Raw genomic sequence first — 16,727 nt, forward strand, 5'->3', positions numbered from 1 at the left:
GGTCAGTATCCCGATCATGCATCTGTGATAGAAAATTTACTTTGCTAATTGTGGTATAGACTCAAAAAGGAGCCAAGCCGTTGAGAATGACTAAGGTAGTAACTCCAAAAGTGAAAGATTTGTTTTAATTAAGTAGATTCCAACGGCTACATTGAAATAAATTACCTTGTGGAGTATTAAGATCAATAATGTATTGATCAAAGTCAAATCTTAAGAAATAAAGAGGATGAGAGATTAATGAGAAGGAACATCAATGTTAAGTAACGAATTTGTGAATAAAGGATTACGACGGTGGCATAGAAAATGAGTACTATAAAGGATTACTAAGAGGATTTATAATTCTTGTATCAACTCAGTTAAATGAAAAGTGATTAAATGAAGCAACTCTTGTGGTAAACAGTGGAATAGTGGAGTTGATGTAGAGTCTTGTTTATAGTCAGTGACTGCAGCACCGATTATAGACAGGAGGCTACGTAGACTCTTTATCTTGGGAAACCACTTAGTATAATCCTAAATGACATAAAGACTCATGATCGAGAGGATTATTGTTGATCAAACTTCTAAAGGGTAACAATAGATATAAGTGAAGTATTCAAGTTGAGTTGGAAATAAATACGAGGAGAAACTCAAGATTCCCTATAAAGGAGATAACAGGAGAAGTTGAGTATCGAATAAAAGATAATACCCTGCCTTTTCTTTGAGTTGATAAGTGAAATTTTGATGACAAAATTTTATTTTAAGGGGGGTAGTGTTGTCAAACCCTGCTTTGTAAAATAATTATAATGTCATTCACATGCTCGATAGAATGTTTGTATATTTAGGAAGTTCGAGAAATTGTTAAAAGACGATATTGCCCATAATGGTACCATTAAGTCGATTAAGCCTCGAACTAGTTCAAATAGGAATTTTAAGGTGAAATTAAGAGTTTCACAGTTCAGGGATGACTCAAAATGGTAATTAGGAGTTCGAGGATCAATTCGGAGTCAAACCGAAATTTTCACTATATAGGGGCAAAATTATAATTTTTCCACCCGCGGACAAAATTTGAAATTTTGAGAGAATTTAGATCACATTTGACAAATTGGAGAATGGTATGAGTATAAGGGATGAAAAATATGTCTATGGGCAATTTTTCAGTTTTTGGGGTAAAAATGTAATTTTTCACTTTATAGGGGTAAAAGTGTAATTTTTAAAAATTTACTCCACCAAAACTTTGGAAAAGTCTAGAAATTTCATGGAAGACATGGATAAGTGAGAGGATTGAGTGGTAGAAAAAGAAAGTCAAAAAGATGGCTAGAAAAAAATAAAATGATAAAATATTCAAAAGGTAAATAAAATAATAATATTTTATTAAGCCTATTAAAAGGCTTGAAAATTTCAGAATTCTTCATTGGGATGGTCGGCCAAAACCAGCAGGAGAGAGAGAGAAATAAGAACAAACCCTAGAGTGAGAAAATTCAAAGAAAAAGTGTGATTTTTCAAGGAATCAAGTGTTTAAAGGTATGATTTTTCAAGCTTAGCTTAAGATTTATCATTTCCATACATTTCCCATCATTTTTTATGGTTGAATCATGTGATTTGAGGATGAATTCAATTCTGAAAAAATGGGTTAGGAGAGAGAAACTTGTTAGATTAATTTGATTTTAAGTTATGTTAGTGTTTTAAGTTAGTTTAGCATATTTAGGAACAAAACAACAAGAAAAGAATTTATTTTCCTCCATTACCATTATTGGCTGAATTTTCTAGGGGAATATTGGCTGATGATCTTGATGTTTATTTGAGGAATTATGATGAATAATGATGAATTATGAGTCTAGAAAAATAATGGGAATTTTTGGAGCAAAAATATGAATTTTTACCCATTAGGGGTATTTTCGTAATTTGCTATCAGGACTGATAATTTGCACCACACCGAGGGACATTAAGTCAATTTGGGTGCAATTGAGGTATAGAAACTGAAAAAAATTAATTTGAGATTAAATTGGACGCGTTAGTAATTTAATCGGGTAATAGGCCGAATTAGGTTAGCACCGCATTTAAGCGGTAGTCGGATAAGTTGCATGTCATATCATGCATATATACCGAGCCTGAATTGATTTTATAATGGTCAAGCATTGATGTGGTGAATTATGTATTGTACATTGTGGATAGGTGGTGAGCAAATTACACTGGTAAAAGTACAGAAATTGTGCTTGAAGACTGGGATTAGGAGTACATCGACTCCTAGAACTGTGAGTGGACAATTTATCGTCTTAAATATCTAGAGTAATTATACTTGTTTGATGCTTTTATTGAATGGTGAGTTTAAATTATAAAATATTATGTTTTCCAATTAAAATGTTTTTTAATAAAAATGAGATTTATACTGGTTTTGAAATCAAATATTGTTTTGGGAAAATTGAGTATATGGAGACTGTGTTGAAATTTATGATTTTATATGTTATTGAAATTGGGGCTTATGACACTATGGTAGCATGATGGCTAAATTTTTGGGGTTGGCATGAAATATATGAACAATTTTGGATTGGTCTCGGTAGACTGGATTAAATTTTATTCGCCATATTATGCTACTGGAAATTTTATGGGTCTGGTGGTATATTAAACGGTCACTGCAGTGGTGGGGGTTTCCGTGGACTGCCTATGAGAGGGGCACGGTAACTCAATTATATACTTACCTCCGGGGGGAGATGTTGGGTGAAGTATCTCCTGAGGTATGATTTGAGTGCACCTCACGTTCGGGCCACCACGTGAGAGTGAGACTCAGCCAACGCCAAGGAACGGCTGTGTGTCAGATGTGAAAACATGTTTATGGGTATGGGTCATTGAACAGCCTTGGCGGTCTCAGTGGGATACCTTGACGAAGGTACCCGCGAGAATGATTTTGGCAGGGGCCAAGTTTAAGAAATTCATAAGCCGGGAAATTTTGATGAAAAGAAATTGTTTGGTATAGATTGAAACGAATTTTGTGTTATGAACATTATTGAGATATAACGTTTTTATATTGTCTCCATCTACTCGGCTTTAGATGCTTTTGATGGTAATTGTTTACTCACTGGGATTATTTAATCTCACCCCTCTTCCTATCCATTTTTCAGGCTCAGGACAGTTTGTTGATAGTTGATTAAGACGAGAATTAATCTCGGAGTTGCATCATAGGAAGTAAGGGTTCGTAGCTCTACACCTTCTTGGTTAGTTGGGGGCCCACGTGTCACTGTAAACGAAATTTCATACTTTAATTATCTTTATTACTATATGAATAAATTTATTTTACTCTTACGCTACAAAAGTTATTTTAGGAAGACTTTGAAAATATTGTGTTTTAAGAAAATAGAATATTTTATTTAATGTTTTTATTATATTCAAATAGCTATAATTTTACTTTAAACGAATGTTTTAGACTTCAAAATTTAATTTAAATCATGAAATATGTGTTTCCACTTACATATTACATTTTTACGGATTTCAAAATTTCAAAAAAAAATGACGAAAATGCCCCTGTGAGCTAGAAAATAATATTTTATTGTTTTGAGTTGGAAACAACTTATGATTTCTTGAAATGCGAGATTTAATAACTGTCGCTCACCGGGGAGATGTGGAAGTTGATGCTAAGCCTTGCGGGGTTTCGATCGGCATTCGGGGTAATGAGTGTTTATCGGGACATCGCGGCGGTTGTCACGGGCTCGATAGGAGTTCCGGGTCGTGACACTCTGCAAGTAGCTCGAATTGATGCTCCAAATGGAGCACATCACCATGCATTGAAATGCAATGGCAGAGTCCTTAACTTTGGCATAGATGCACCCATTTGTGATTCCATGGCTTCTGTCTTAAATCTTGGGGAGAACAAGGTTATGAATGGTACTCGAAATGGATTTCATGGTCTTGAAGAAGATAAAATTTCAGTTCCATGCAGAGGGGAAAACGGTGATAATTGCTCAAGTGGATCTTCTGTCACGATTTCAAACTCAATGGAGGAAGGAGGTAAAAGTTGCATTCAAGAAACAATGATGGGGAACATTAATGGCTTCCCTTCCCCAATTCCTTGTTTACCTAGTGTTCCTTGGCCTTATCCATGGAATTCTACAGTGCCTCTACCAGCCTTTTGTCCATTCGGATTTCCTATGTCATTCTATCCTGTTGCAGCTTATTGGAACTGTGGTATTCCAAGCACTTGGAACATTCCTTGGTTGTCTCCTTAGTCTTCTTCTTTGAACCAGAAGACTCCAACTTCCAGGCCAAATTCTTCAACACTAAGGAAACATTCTAGGGAAGGGGACATAGCTAAAGTAGATGATTCAGAAAAAGAAAAGCCATCCAAATAGAAGAATGGATCGATTTTGGTTCCAAAAACTTTAAGGATTGATGATCCAAGTGAGGCCGCAAAGAGTTCCATATGGGCGACACTTGGGATTAAGAATGAATCACTTAGTGGGGGAGGGCTTTTCAAGGCATTCCACCTAAAGAGTGATGAAAAGAATCATATAGCTGAAACATCTCCAGTATTGAGAGCAAATCCTGCAGCCTTGTCGAGGTCCCTTAACTTCCATGAGAGCTTTTGAACTGTTGACATGCTAGGTGCTTGATGTAGGCTAGAAAAAAAGAATTGAATCACTTACCAGCATCTTCTTGGGGATCAATTTGATCACAAGCCTTGCTAAAGACGAGTTAGAAAGCTAATTGAGATGAAGACAAATGAGGGGTAGGGAACAGAGAAGATGGTTTAATCATTTTCTCCTTGGCAAGATGAGAAAAGCTCAGGGAAACTAATTCTCTTCTTGTAACAATATAAACGCTAAACATGTGCCTTTTGTTTTGCTTAGTTTGCTCAGTTTGTAATGCATGTACATATCTCTATATATGTAAAATACAGTGACAGAGTTGGAGAAAAATCTTTAGATGTACCAAAACCTAGGTGTACTGAACTAAATTCTCATACTGAAGCTGAAGAATGGATCCTTTTTTGTTTTTTTCCAATTTTCCATTTTTTTGTTCTATACTTGAACTTTGAGACTAGCGGTAATCAAGCTCTTTATTGGAGATTACTGAAAGGGGCATGTACCAATGGAAGTAAGAGAAGGGAAAGATTTATAATAGACAGTAAAAGAGGGAAGCAAGGAAAAATGTATAAACGGAAGGATTTAGAAATAAGTTAATTCTACTTAGATGGTGCCAAAAACTGAGGGAAGTGCTAGCAACCATGCAAGAAATAATCCTGAAAGGGGACGCTGGTGGGGCTATTATGGATATTGTTCCAAGCAAAAATTGAATTTCCTTTTAGGCACTCTGTTGTTCAAATAAGCTTGACTTCCTTTTTTCCCCTTCAAAGCAAGCTAAGTAACTTTCCTTTTCACACACCAGTGGACTCGAACCACTTGCACAAAAGGCAAAATGCTCAGATAAAGTTCCCTGATATTTTTCTCACATTCTCTGTTATCTTCCATTTTCTTTTCAAAATCCTCTTTTTATGGTTGGTGCAGTATCAATGATAAATAGAAACCAACATCAAGTCTTTGGGTTATATCATTCCCTGAATCTTAAAGTTTTGCAGAATGCTTTATGCTCGCAGTGAGTAGCCAAATCATGCATTAAGCCGATTCCCAATGAGATGGGTCAATTTAAGATTACAAAAGTCTTGAAAATATCAGAAGAAGATCAGTGATCGTTGTTAATACACAGATTGGTTCCTTTAACCGGTTTAACAAGGGACAAAGCAGGGGATTGCCATTTTCAACAAATAAGAATAATTTGTGCCCACCTTGAAAATGATTCCATCTAATTTTCTTCAGGCGGCACTTAATGAATACATCAAAATCTGAGCAGTATGTGTTCCTGGTCCCTCACCAGGAAAAAACATTTAGATATTCTGTTGCAACCAGCAAATTCAGGCCACATCTTGCGTAGTAGATGAGTTGTTATGGGACCCAATTGAATACTACGCCATGAATCCTTTTGGCATTCTCTGCTGCTTTTGCTTTCTTTCCTTTTTGTTTTTTTCTTTTTTTAAAAAAGCAATTGCCCATTTCTTCTCATCCATATGCCTTCCTATAAGTTTCTGTTGGAACATAAAGTTAATGACACTACTTTATTCAAAGTGTGCTAATGTTAATGTAATGTGGATCTTCAGTTCCTTGCCATTTTGGTTTGAATATCCTGAATCAATTTACGGAATTCCTATTGACTTTTCTTAAATTAAAGTTAAAACCGTAACCAGATTGCCTGATTGTAAGTTTGCAACCCTCCATTATCTAGCCAAGTTGTGAAACATCACAATGCCGTTAAGTGTCCGAAATCTCACTCATAACTCGTACCTAAAATGGGGCTGCTGCCACAGTTATTTCATGAAATGAAAGGAACAAGGAATCGTTTTAGTTAGGATGAAGAGTTCTAAGCAGCAAGGTAATGCTTGAAGTTCACTAGTTTGAATGCCTTATGTAGAGTAAATTCAAGGTTACTTTCTTTACTCGGGCACAAAATAAGCAAGCTTGTGGACCTAAACCAACGTGGTGAAAGCCCTCGACTAACAGAAATCCTATCATATTAAGCGATCAAGATGCCTGCCTGCCATCAAAATTGTGGCCTCTACTTTGATACTCGAAGGTAATTCTAATTTCCAGAAGAGAAACTGGGTAGGTCTAGTTAATATGGAAAAAGACTCACCACTTAAACAACAGGTCTAAAGCGGAACTTTTCTAGCAAGCTGCTGGATTCATAAAAAAAAACAACCAAAACTGACATGGTCAAAGCCCTTTGACTTCACACATTTCAAACTTTGTTCCCTCAGAAGGTCTTCCTGCTCTCTTGGTGGCTGAAAATGGATCCAATCAATATGGAAGTAGAATTAGATCTGTTTGGCACATTAGATTAATGAGTTGAATTTGACTTTTAACGAGTAAATTTCCACTTCCTTTATGTTAAGCTAATCTTTACCTAGCATAGGTGCAGTTTGGCATGAACATAGAACCAATTACTTGGTGTTGACTTTAAGCTGTTAAAGTAAAATCTGATTAATCGGGACTCAAGAGTCAACCTCCCACTACAACTTATCTCTTAATCTAGTGCCTTTTATTGTTGTTTAAACTTTAAAGTGGAGATGTAAAAGGCACTTTTTTTTGTTTCCCCAAAGGCATTGTCTCATCAGAAACTAGTAATCTCAGCCGTCCAACACAAGGCAAAGTCGTCTAATGAGAACCCAAACTTCCAAAAACCAGATCAAAAACGACCCCTCGATTTGATTTGGAGTTGAAACCTGGAAAGGCTAGAAAAAAAAGAAAAACAAACCCTACCTCATTGGTCAATCAAAAAGCCATTGCGCATTTGGGGTGCAATAGAGTCAAAAAGCAACCTTTTTTCCTAATAATAATTGGAAATAGAAACTTAGGGTACTTTCAACCAAGAAAATGCACACTCAATTTTTTCCCATAACTAAGGGTTTTGCTTTGTGGGACGCGTGTGTGGCATTGAATAGAGGCTCCATTAAGGGTCTCTTTTGGTAACATTGGCCTCAAAAAGCAATTGGTAAAGAGGAAAGTGTGGATGTGAAGCTGCCCTTTCCAACAAAAAGAAAAACAGTTGTTGCTTTCTTAGTTCTTTTCCTTATGACAATGGGCAGTGGGGACTGAGGGAAAACACAGTACTTTTGAGAAATGGACTTACTATTATTTTTTCTATTTTAAGCCTAGATTTTATGTTACGTTTAAGGCCATCATGTTGCTTGGCCCGCCCTCCAAGTCTTGGGTTTTATTTTTCATTTCCTTGGGAAGCAAATTTGACCCTTATTCCACTCACGAATTTTACTAATGCCAATATTGCAAATAGTCAAGCTACCAAAAGATTAATATAATCCATCTTCTAAAATAATGGGTACGCGGATGTTATATTCACATTAGCTGATTTGAGGCTCTCAAGTCTCTATTTTCAAATCCACGCTATTTTATTAGTCCACAACAAAATATTCTAAAAGAAATTGCTACGGCTGGAGGGTTTAAATACCAAAAACACATCCCATTAACACTTTGGGATGATAACTTGAAGGGTTGAAAATTCTCAATCAAAAAACCACACGTCAATATTTTAAATGAAACATTAAATCTTTTTAATTTTTTAATATTTTGAGTCAAATAATAATATTTATTAAACATATATTCTTAGGTTTAGAATGAGTTTTTTTTTTTTTGTTCTCTAGAAAATATATTACTGTCTCTCAAAGATGTAAAACATTTCACATGATCAATCGAGATTTTTTCACTTTATCCATAAAATGTTTTACATTTAAAATAAATTTTTCGTTTTTCAAATAAATATAAATTCTAAAAGTATTTTTCAAAAACTCTTTTTCGTCAAAACAAATGAACTCTACTTCGGCTGGATTGTTATAAAAAAAATTGAGATCATGGGTGAAATTTATCCTTATAATATACTAGTACTAGTCAACTAGTGCTAATATATATATATATATATATACATACATACATACATATAATAAAACGAACTTCAGTACAAAGAAATTAGACCTTTTCTTCAACTTCTGATCATTACATAATATTAAGAAAAAGTTCTTTTAGGATTTCATCTTTGACCTTAGGCATCAATTCAATAATATAACTATCTATCCTGAAATCAACACTACGACCAGTGCCTACAGCAAGCATTGATTATTGAATTCTACACCCCGCTGGGTCCTCTGTATGACGCACATTGCCATAGGCTGAAAGTTCAATAAGATCCATGTCACGCCCTAAAGTTCAATGAAACAATTGAAAGTCTCCAATTAGCAAATCCAGTAGTCATCAGAAAACCATTTATCCTGCAAAACTATTGGCATTACCTGAAACCCGGCAATAAGAACTTCTCTGGATAAGATCAGCTCTAGACAACTCAGTCCGATTTCCCTTTGATCGATTAACGGTTGCCTAAAGTAATAGAGACAAAATCCCAAACATCAGTTTCCAAATTCTTAGGTAATTGTACATTAAGAAACTTGGAAGAAAAAAATTCAGAGTGATTCCAAACTATTCAATCATCAAATGGTATTGATCTTAATTATTTTTTTTTTCCAAAGAAACAATCCATTGCAATACACCTTAATGCAACCAGCATTCTAATACAGGTTTCCCTACATCATCTAATTCCAGAAATGAGGCTTAGATCCTTAGAAATGCGGATCGAAGAAGACTTAACCACAAAAGATTCAACAGCCAAATACGCACTAGCATGTTTTGCATATACAGCTGTCTCTTCCAAGAACTATCATTGTATAAATGGCTTGGAAACTAGAAATCATGTTTAAGGCATGTTCTCTCGCCACATTGATTTGGAAATGCATTCAGTCAAAATGTTCATACACAATGTGCTTGTGGAATACAATTTGCCACTTGGAGGGCCAAACTGATCTGCAATGTGAGGAATCAGACAGCATTCATCATGTCTAAAACAATCCACAAGACAACACTTCTCAAGTTATACAGTTAAACCCTCTGTTTTAGGTCAAACAAAAATCAAGAAATGATCAACCACGTCAGACATCTTTCAAGCAACCTCAATGCAAACCCGCAGAAACTATGCGGGCGTTTGGTGCCTTATCAGTCCTACATTCCAATAAAATGTGATTGCAGGGAAAGTAATTGTTAGAAAGATAACATCACAATGTTTGGTATATGTGAAAAAGTGCATATTAAAATTTTGAAAAGATAACGTTTTCAGTATTTGATTTACAAACACTTTACTAAAAATGTGTTAATTTTCAAAATTACCTTTGTGTATGAAAATATTAAGTTTAATACACTTACATGTTTTTTTATGTAAATTTTTAAGTTCTTAAATTTTATACCCTAAACCAATATATAATAACATGACAAGAATAACACAACATTTAAATATTAATTATTTAAATTTTAAAACATGCAAAGTTACTGAATGTATATTTTATTCTACTAAATTCCTATACAATTTTGCCTCTTAAAAAAGCTAAAACAAGTTTTTTTGAACAATTAATCTTCTGATTGGACTTTTTCTTCCTTGTAAGAAAACGCATTACACTCTTTCTTCTTTCTGTTAAGCTTCTTCTTCCTCCTCTTCAGCCTTCTCTTCTTGGCAATTTCAAGTGCCTGTATCAGGCTCTCCAGGCAAGCCTTTGGATCTCCTCTCACTCTGCTATGGATCAAATGCTCAGAAACATTAGTTGGAATCATGTTTACTTCCCCCAACAACTCTCCAATCTTTTCAAACAAAGTATGTGAGTCAAGATCCAAACGATTCTTTACCAACACCCTCAACCCTCCAAAGGTGCAATAGGATAATTCAATGTGCATATCCATTTTTCCTTTTCGAATCAAAGTTATAACTAGTTTGTCAACATGATTGATTGTAAATACAATGATCCTTTCTTCCCCACAAGCAAACCAAATTCTATTAACAAAGTTCAAAACCCTGATAATGTACCCTTACTTTTACTTCTATGGATTTCCTCTTCATCTTCTTCATCAAAAATGTTGGTGAGATTTGACCTAAGAAGAGGCAGCAACAAATGGAGTGGCTTGATACATCAATAGCAACACGGGGGAAAGGGGCATAGTAACTATCCCAAGCAATTAGGAAAGTTACTTTCCCTCCTGTTACAATGGGAATGACATTCCCATTGGCTAAGTTGCCTTACCAAACATGGGAATGTCATTCCTACTTGTTATATTCCTGGGATTGTGGTGTTGAATCCTGATACCAAACACCACCTAAACTCAATGAAAATGTTAAATTTTTTCAAAAAAATGGAAGCAAGTACCTGTGGAGCATCCTAAAGAAGGCACATTAAGGGAAAAGGGGTGTAATATTGCATTTTTAACTCTCAGATCTTTTTAGAATTAGTAGGTAGTTGTGTTTGTATTAGAAAAGGAAGACTTGTGTTCAAGCCTCCTTGGAGAGTTGGACAAAAGCCTAAAATACAACACCACTTGGAATTGCCATCATAAGGAGAGCCACATACAACAATTTTTGGGCAATTGCCTTGATTTGAAAAAATTTTGGATTATTTTTATTTGTATCCCCGTTGATAAATAATTGTCTTCAATAATTTAAAAGATTGAACCCACTAATATAAAGAGGTTGTTATCACATCTTAGATAGAGAAAATATTGACCCACTAAACATTGGTATCACTTTTTCATGGTACATAAAGGATGACAACTAAGCCTTGGGCTATACAATAGAAGGTAACTGTCTCAATCCTATAATCCATACACTTCCCAAGGTTTAAACCTAAGATCTCTAAATTGGAAACCCCGAACTGATATCCCATTGGAGGCCTGGAATCAATTTTTAAATAAAGAACAGATTGACCTTCCTAGCAACCCTATATTCCAACTGCTTTAAAGAACAATAGAATTTTTTTTTGTTCCCACTAACTAATACTTTTGGGTTCACCACTGATTGCTATCAGGCCAAAAAATGGCAATTTCAACTGTGCTATGACGACTCATGCCATGTAAACTTGATTGAGGTAGGTTTCCTAAGGTAGGGGCAGGAAAGATATATTTTCAAAAACAATTTTATATAGTTATACTTTTGGTTTCACCACTGATTGCTATCAGGCCAAAAAATGGCAACTTCAACTGTGCTATGGCTACTCATGCCATGCAAATTGATTGAGGTAGCTTTCTAGAGGTAGGTGCAGGAATGATATATTTTCAAAAACATTTTTCTCTATATTTAGTTCAAAATACCTGATCATCATTGCACCAGTTTATGAAGATAATTTTTTTCCAGGGGGATTTATACAGGCTTTACTATGGCAAGCAAAACCAGGGCAGGCTAGACGTAAGCCAATGGGTCTTTGGCACCCAGTTAAAGGAAGGTAAAATAGTAGTCCCAAGATGTAGAGGTAGAATCCAAGAGACTCTTTGGCCTCAAATTATAATTTTCATGTGATTCATGTCAATGAAGCATATTTGAGAGGCAAGAAGCTCCTTTCCCGTTAATCCAGAGAATGAGTATAAACCAGAGCTCTTTTAATACATACGTTATAACATTTTGAACAACCCTGAGTAGACAGAATTTAGCTGAAGCAACGAGTCTGCTAAACTAAAATATCATACTTAACAATTTTAACCTTGATACTTGATGCACATTCTTGTCATGCAAAATTAAAAAAGATTTCTATTGTGGCCAGTTGCATAAAATTTTGAAAACAGACTCACATTAAGAATCAAGGGAAAATAAAAAAGATAAATGAAAATTTAATATGCCACAAGGGGCAAACCTCATACCTGTAAGACCTGACAGTTTTCCAGTGTGCTTTTTCCTCCCTGAAATTCATGAAAAGAATTTGAATCAACAATCAAGCAGCAGATCCAGCACAAAAAATATGAGGGATTTCATGCATATTACAAGAACTTTGAAGACTTGAAACATAAGGAATTCAATAGAGGCAGGAAATTCAGGACAATCTTTGAGACTTTACTGTTTGAAAGAGAAAACGACAATTTATTAAGTATGCATATATTGAACTTTAGCCAAGCAAAGAATAGAAATGAAGTTCATGATACAAAAGGAGGCTATATATATGGCACAAAAAAGTTACAATTACTGTAAAAATGAAAGCAGCAAAAAGATCTCAATGTAGTGGGTTCTCTAGCGAATAGCGGCACATCACATTCAGTCTAGGTTTATGTTGAAATTATTTGGCTTCAAACACAACTTTGTCAATAGCTGGAAGGCGTCCTTTAATATTTGAATGGGATCACAGAATCATGTATTCAAACCTTTTGGGCATATGGCCTAACAACTTGAGATTAGCCTCAATTTCCACTAGGGCTCAGAAGGTCCTCTGTATCTTTTTGTATGTGTCAATTTAGAATTTGAAAATTATAAATTGAATGAATCTGCCAGCTCAAGCAGGAAAATTTTCTCTATGCTAGCTCAGACAGACATTTCACATGCTACTATCCTCAAGTCTCATCAACTACCATGGCTTCTGCCACATTATTACCAACTTTTGATCTTCACTTAAATATGAGAAGCCTCGTCTCTAATTGCTATTAAAAAAAAAAAATGAGAAGCCTCTACACCAAGTTTGCACTTTTCCTTTTAAAATTTTATATTTTTGCAACTCATCAGCCAAATTCCTTCTACCAACTGATTCTCAACCCAAAAGAAACTGAATTCTTTTGCCTCCTGTACTGCGATGATTGCAGTACAAGCTTCAAGTTTTGCATCAGGAAGAGCAATTCAGAATACAATACTCAGCCCCCAAAAGAAATTTTTCTCTAGTTCTATAAAGAAATACCATTCAAAAATGGAAAAAAGGTGGCAAGTGCTCAATTAGAATTTTATACTCACTCCCAGCAATAGAATAGTGATGGAATTCTTTGCTTCTGAGTAATCGCATATGCCATTGTAATCCTATCAGGGCTATATTTTCACATAAGAAATGCAGCAAAAGATCAACATTAATCTTCGATCTCTCTTCCTCTCTTCGCTGCTTAATATTTATTTTTCACTAGAGAAGATCAAGAAACCATTTTTTGAAATATATTCCACTTTATTGTAAGGTGCATGACCTAAAATCAGCCTACAAATAACATTCTGCGGAGTATTATTGAACAATTAGTAAAGAATCGAATTTTTTGGGGAAAAATAAGTTGTCTGAGAAGTTCAAACAATGCAATTAAAATACAGGCATAATACAAATTAAGGGTCCTCGAAGTTTCAAAGCTAATGCAAAATAGAATTGTCCATCATTATTAGGATTAGAAAAAAAAATAACCAGATTTACTAAATTTACAGCAATTCACTCAACAAAATCCCCAGAAAAAAACCAAATAAACAATACCCACAAAACAAATTTTCGAAAATAATGACACAAACATGATCAAAAACCATAAACCATATCTGAAGAAATGACCCCAAAAAAGCCAATTCATAAAACTCCAACAACAACCAGGAAAAGAAAAACACAACTTTTCATAAGATAAAAATTTGGGAAAGAAAAAACCACCTTGGAGTAAGGGATAATATGGTCATAGTCATGGCACAAGCAACCAGGACAACCAACAAGCTTCCTGAAAACAATGTTACCAACAGTGTCTCGCCTCCAGCGATCTGGGTCTCGTCCCTTGACCTTCTCCGCCTTTTCCCAACATTGTTGCTTGACGCTGTAAGGAAAGCTCCTGGGGTTAGAGTTTACATCTTGTGAAATTTGGAGATCTTCAAAGAGACTAGTAATTGTGGAGCTTCGTTCTCGATCAGTCACCGGTTCACCGTCCACCAAAGAGGCTGACGGTGGAGTCAGTTTTGATGAGCGTGAACGAGGTGGAGAAGAAGGGCGGGAGCTTGTTCGTCTCTTGCTCTTGGAGTCTTTGCCATGCATTATCATTTTTCTGATTTTCTGGTTGTGGATTTGGTTGGTCTTCTTCGTGGTTAATTTCGGGTATTATATGTTGGCCAAATATCATTTGCCACGCAAACAATTTCAATTTCTTAAATTAAATTTAGGTATAATATTTTAAAAAATTAAATTATTTAAATATATTTTGACCACCGGATAAAAGGCCCGTGGTTCGAATGCACAGGACCTCCCTTAAAAAACTGGCACGGTCGGTCCCAAGGTAAGGTCCCGAGCAAGCAGATTATTGTACTTCCGAATCTACTGGATGAGAATAATCCTAGCATCTGAAACACCATAGATACAGTGGATTCTGAGATGTCCAATGATTTGGTTGGTGATCCAGTAAAGTTAGCATCATTTGGAGCGGAGAACGAAGATGGCTTGTAAATCCTCTGTGATTGACCTTTTATTTAATTGTTAACGGATGGAATTAAAGCTGTTGGTTTGGAATTGTCAAGGTGCGGGAGATAAGAGGGTTTATTAGATTAATTAAAGATTATTGACAACACTACCAATTCTCTATCTTAGTTTTAATGGAGCTCAGAATTAGCGGTGTTCATGTTAATAGAGTTATAGGGTCACTTGGGTTCGATAGATCATATAGAGTGGATGCAAATGATTTCTCGAGAGGAATTCGCCTTTTTGGAAGGAAGATCTTCGGATATCTATGCTTCGGCATCACGTTCAGTGTATACACCTCTTGGTAGACTTTTCAGTGGGAAACAAGTGGGTATTGATGGTTCCATATGGTCATCCAAACCAAAGGATCAGAAAGAGTTTACGGGAGGAACTCATATTTTTGCAAACTCTATCACAAAACCGTGGATGTTGGTAGGAGTGTGCAAATATCAGTTCGGTCGATTTTCGATTCCCTTTTTTTTTTAAATTGATCAAAAAATTAAGACATTCTAACTGATCAAACTGCATGTGACTAAAATCGATCGAATCGATTTTAAGAGGCTTCGGTTTAGTCAGTTGTGATTTGATTTTTATAGGTTTAGTAGACTTTAATTTGGGCTTGGGCTGTGAAGGTTCCATGGAGTTGACTTGGGCTATGACAGTTGACTTGGATTGTGAAAGATCCATGGGGTTGACTTAGGTTGTGAAGAATCTATGGGTTAATAATGGTCTTGTTAATTATGATTAAGGATCCATGAGCTAATAATGATTTAACAATCCATGGGTAGCAAATAGTCAAACACAATGACATTAATTTGTTCAAGGACGGAAGGGCTAATAATGGTCTTGCTAAATCTTTTCATGCTCTTATTTTTTCATGAGTACTAGAGTAATTCAAGAATGGAGTATTGTCACTTTCTAAAACAAGGCAAATCAAATTTTAAAACAATGATACTTTTTTGGTATATAGATCACAAAGATTTCTACTTTTGATATAGTTAAATAATTTGGTCTTTTTTTTGTTTGACATGGGCCTTTTTTATATAATTTCTTACAAAGAGTTATTTTAGGTCATCTTTTTGACCTATTTATTTATTTTTCAAATGATTAATAATATTAACCTTCATGCAATAAATAAACATTAGTTTCAAAAGTTCTATAATTAAATATGATCACAAAGAAATTAACGTTAATCTTCATACAATAAATGAACAAAGAAGAGTTCCACAACTTAAAGCTTAATGACATAGATTACTAAATTTCAAAATATGGATCTCCAAGGCTACAACTTCAATTTTTAATGATTTTGCAAAACATGCTCCTAAAAAAGTTAAAAGCAAATATATAATTAGTGTAAATTTTTGTGGTAAGATAACCTACATGAATTATAAATAACATATAAATTTTGCATAATACCTAATGATAACATTACCTGAAAATGTTAGTCTGATTCAGGCTTAGACTCATTTATTGTCTCCAACGCAATAGTAGTCAACTTTAAAAAATAAAATAACAAATATGGTAAATTAATTTTTGACAAATCAAATAAATTAAATTATAAATAAAATAGTTATCAAAATCAAGTTTATCAAGCTCATCCAAATCATCTTCAATCAAATCCGGATCACCACGTGCCAATCCGTGTAACTAATCTTGAGTACAAATAAGTGCTTGCACGACCTTAGGAGTCAAAGAACTCCTATATGCATCAAGCACACGTTCACCGGTACTAAAAGCATATTCCGAAGCAATTGTTGATACGGGAACAGCCAAAACATCATGAGCAATAGCGACAACTACAGGAAACCTAAATTGATTAAGTTTCCACCACATGAGAACATCAAACTTATCATCATCGAAACCCCCATCATCCACAAGCTCAGATAAATATTTCTCCAATTCCGTTTTTAGTTCTTTTGATCTAGTGTTTAACTGGTGCGTCTTGAACCTATCCAAT

General features: G+C 35.0%; 2 protein-coding genes across 3 annotated transcripts in view; one reads left to right on the forward strand and one right to left on the reverse strand.

Moving 5' to 3' along the window:
- The window catches only part of LOC18604714 (cyclic dof factor 3), a 10,429-nt gene extending 5,465 nt beyond the window's left edge, over nucleotides 1-4,964 (forward strand). The window contains 1 exon segment of the mRNA XM_018118057.1: nucleotides 3,691-4,964. Coding sequence (XP_017973546.1) covers nucleotides 3,691-4,556 — 866 coding nt within the window. The 3' untranslated portion in view covers nucleotides 4,557-4,964.
- On the reverse strand, nucleotides 8,388-14,463 carry LOC18604716. Of its 2 annotated transcripts, XM_007037322.2 has the most exons (4): nucleotides 13,982-14,463; nucleotides 12,252-12,290; nucleotides 8,822-8,906; nucleotides 8,388-8,731 (listed from the first exon to the last, which is right to left on the reverse strand). In XM_007037322.2, the coding sequence occupies exons 1-4, from the start codon at nucleotides 14,357-14,359 to the stop codon at nucleotides 8,649-8,651; spliced, it is 585 nt and encodes a 194-aa protein (XP_007037384.1). In that variant the 5' UTR covers nucleotides 14,360-14,463; the 3' UTR covers nucleotides 8,388-8,648. The 2 variants fall into 2 exon arrangements, with proteins under 2 accessions (XP_007037384.1, XP_017973545.1); XM_018118056.1 differs by lacking the exons at nucleotides 8,388-8,731; nucleotides 8,822-8,906 and adding an exon at nucleotides 9,903-10,146.

The sequence above is a fragment of the Theobroma cacao genome, chromosome 3, assembly GCF_000208745.1.
Source record: "Theobroma cacao cultivar B97-61/B2 chromosome 3, Criollo_cocoa_genome_V2, whole genome shotgun sequence".
NCBI lineage: Eukaryota > Viridiplantae > Streptophyta > Magnoliopsida > Malvales > Malvaceae > Theobroma > Theobroma cacao.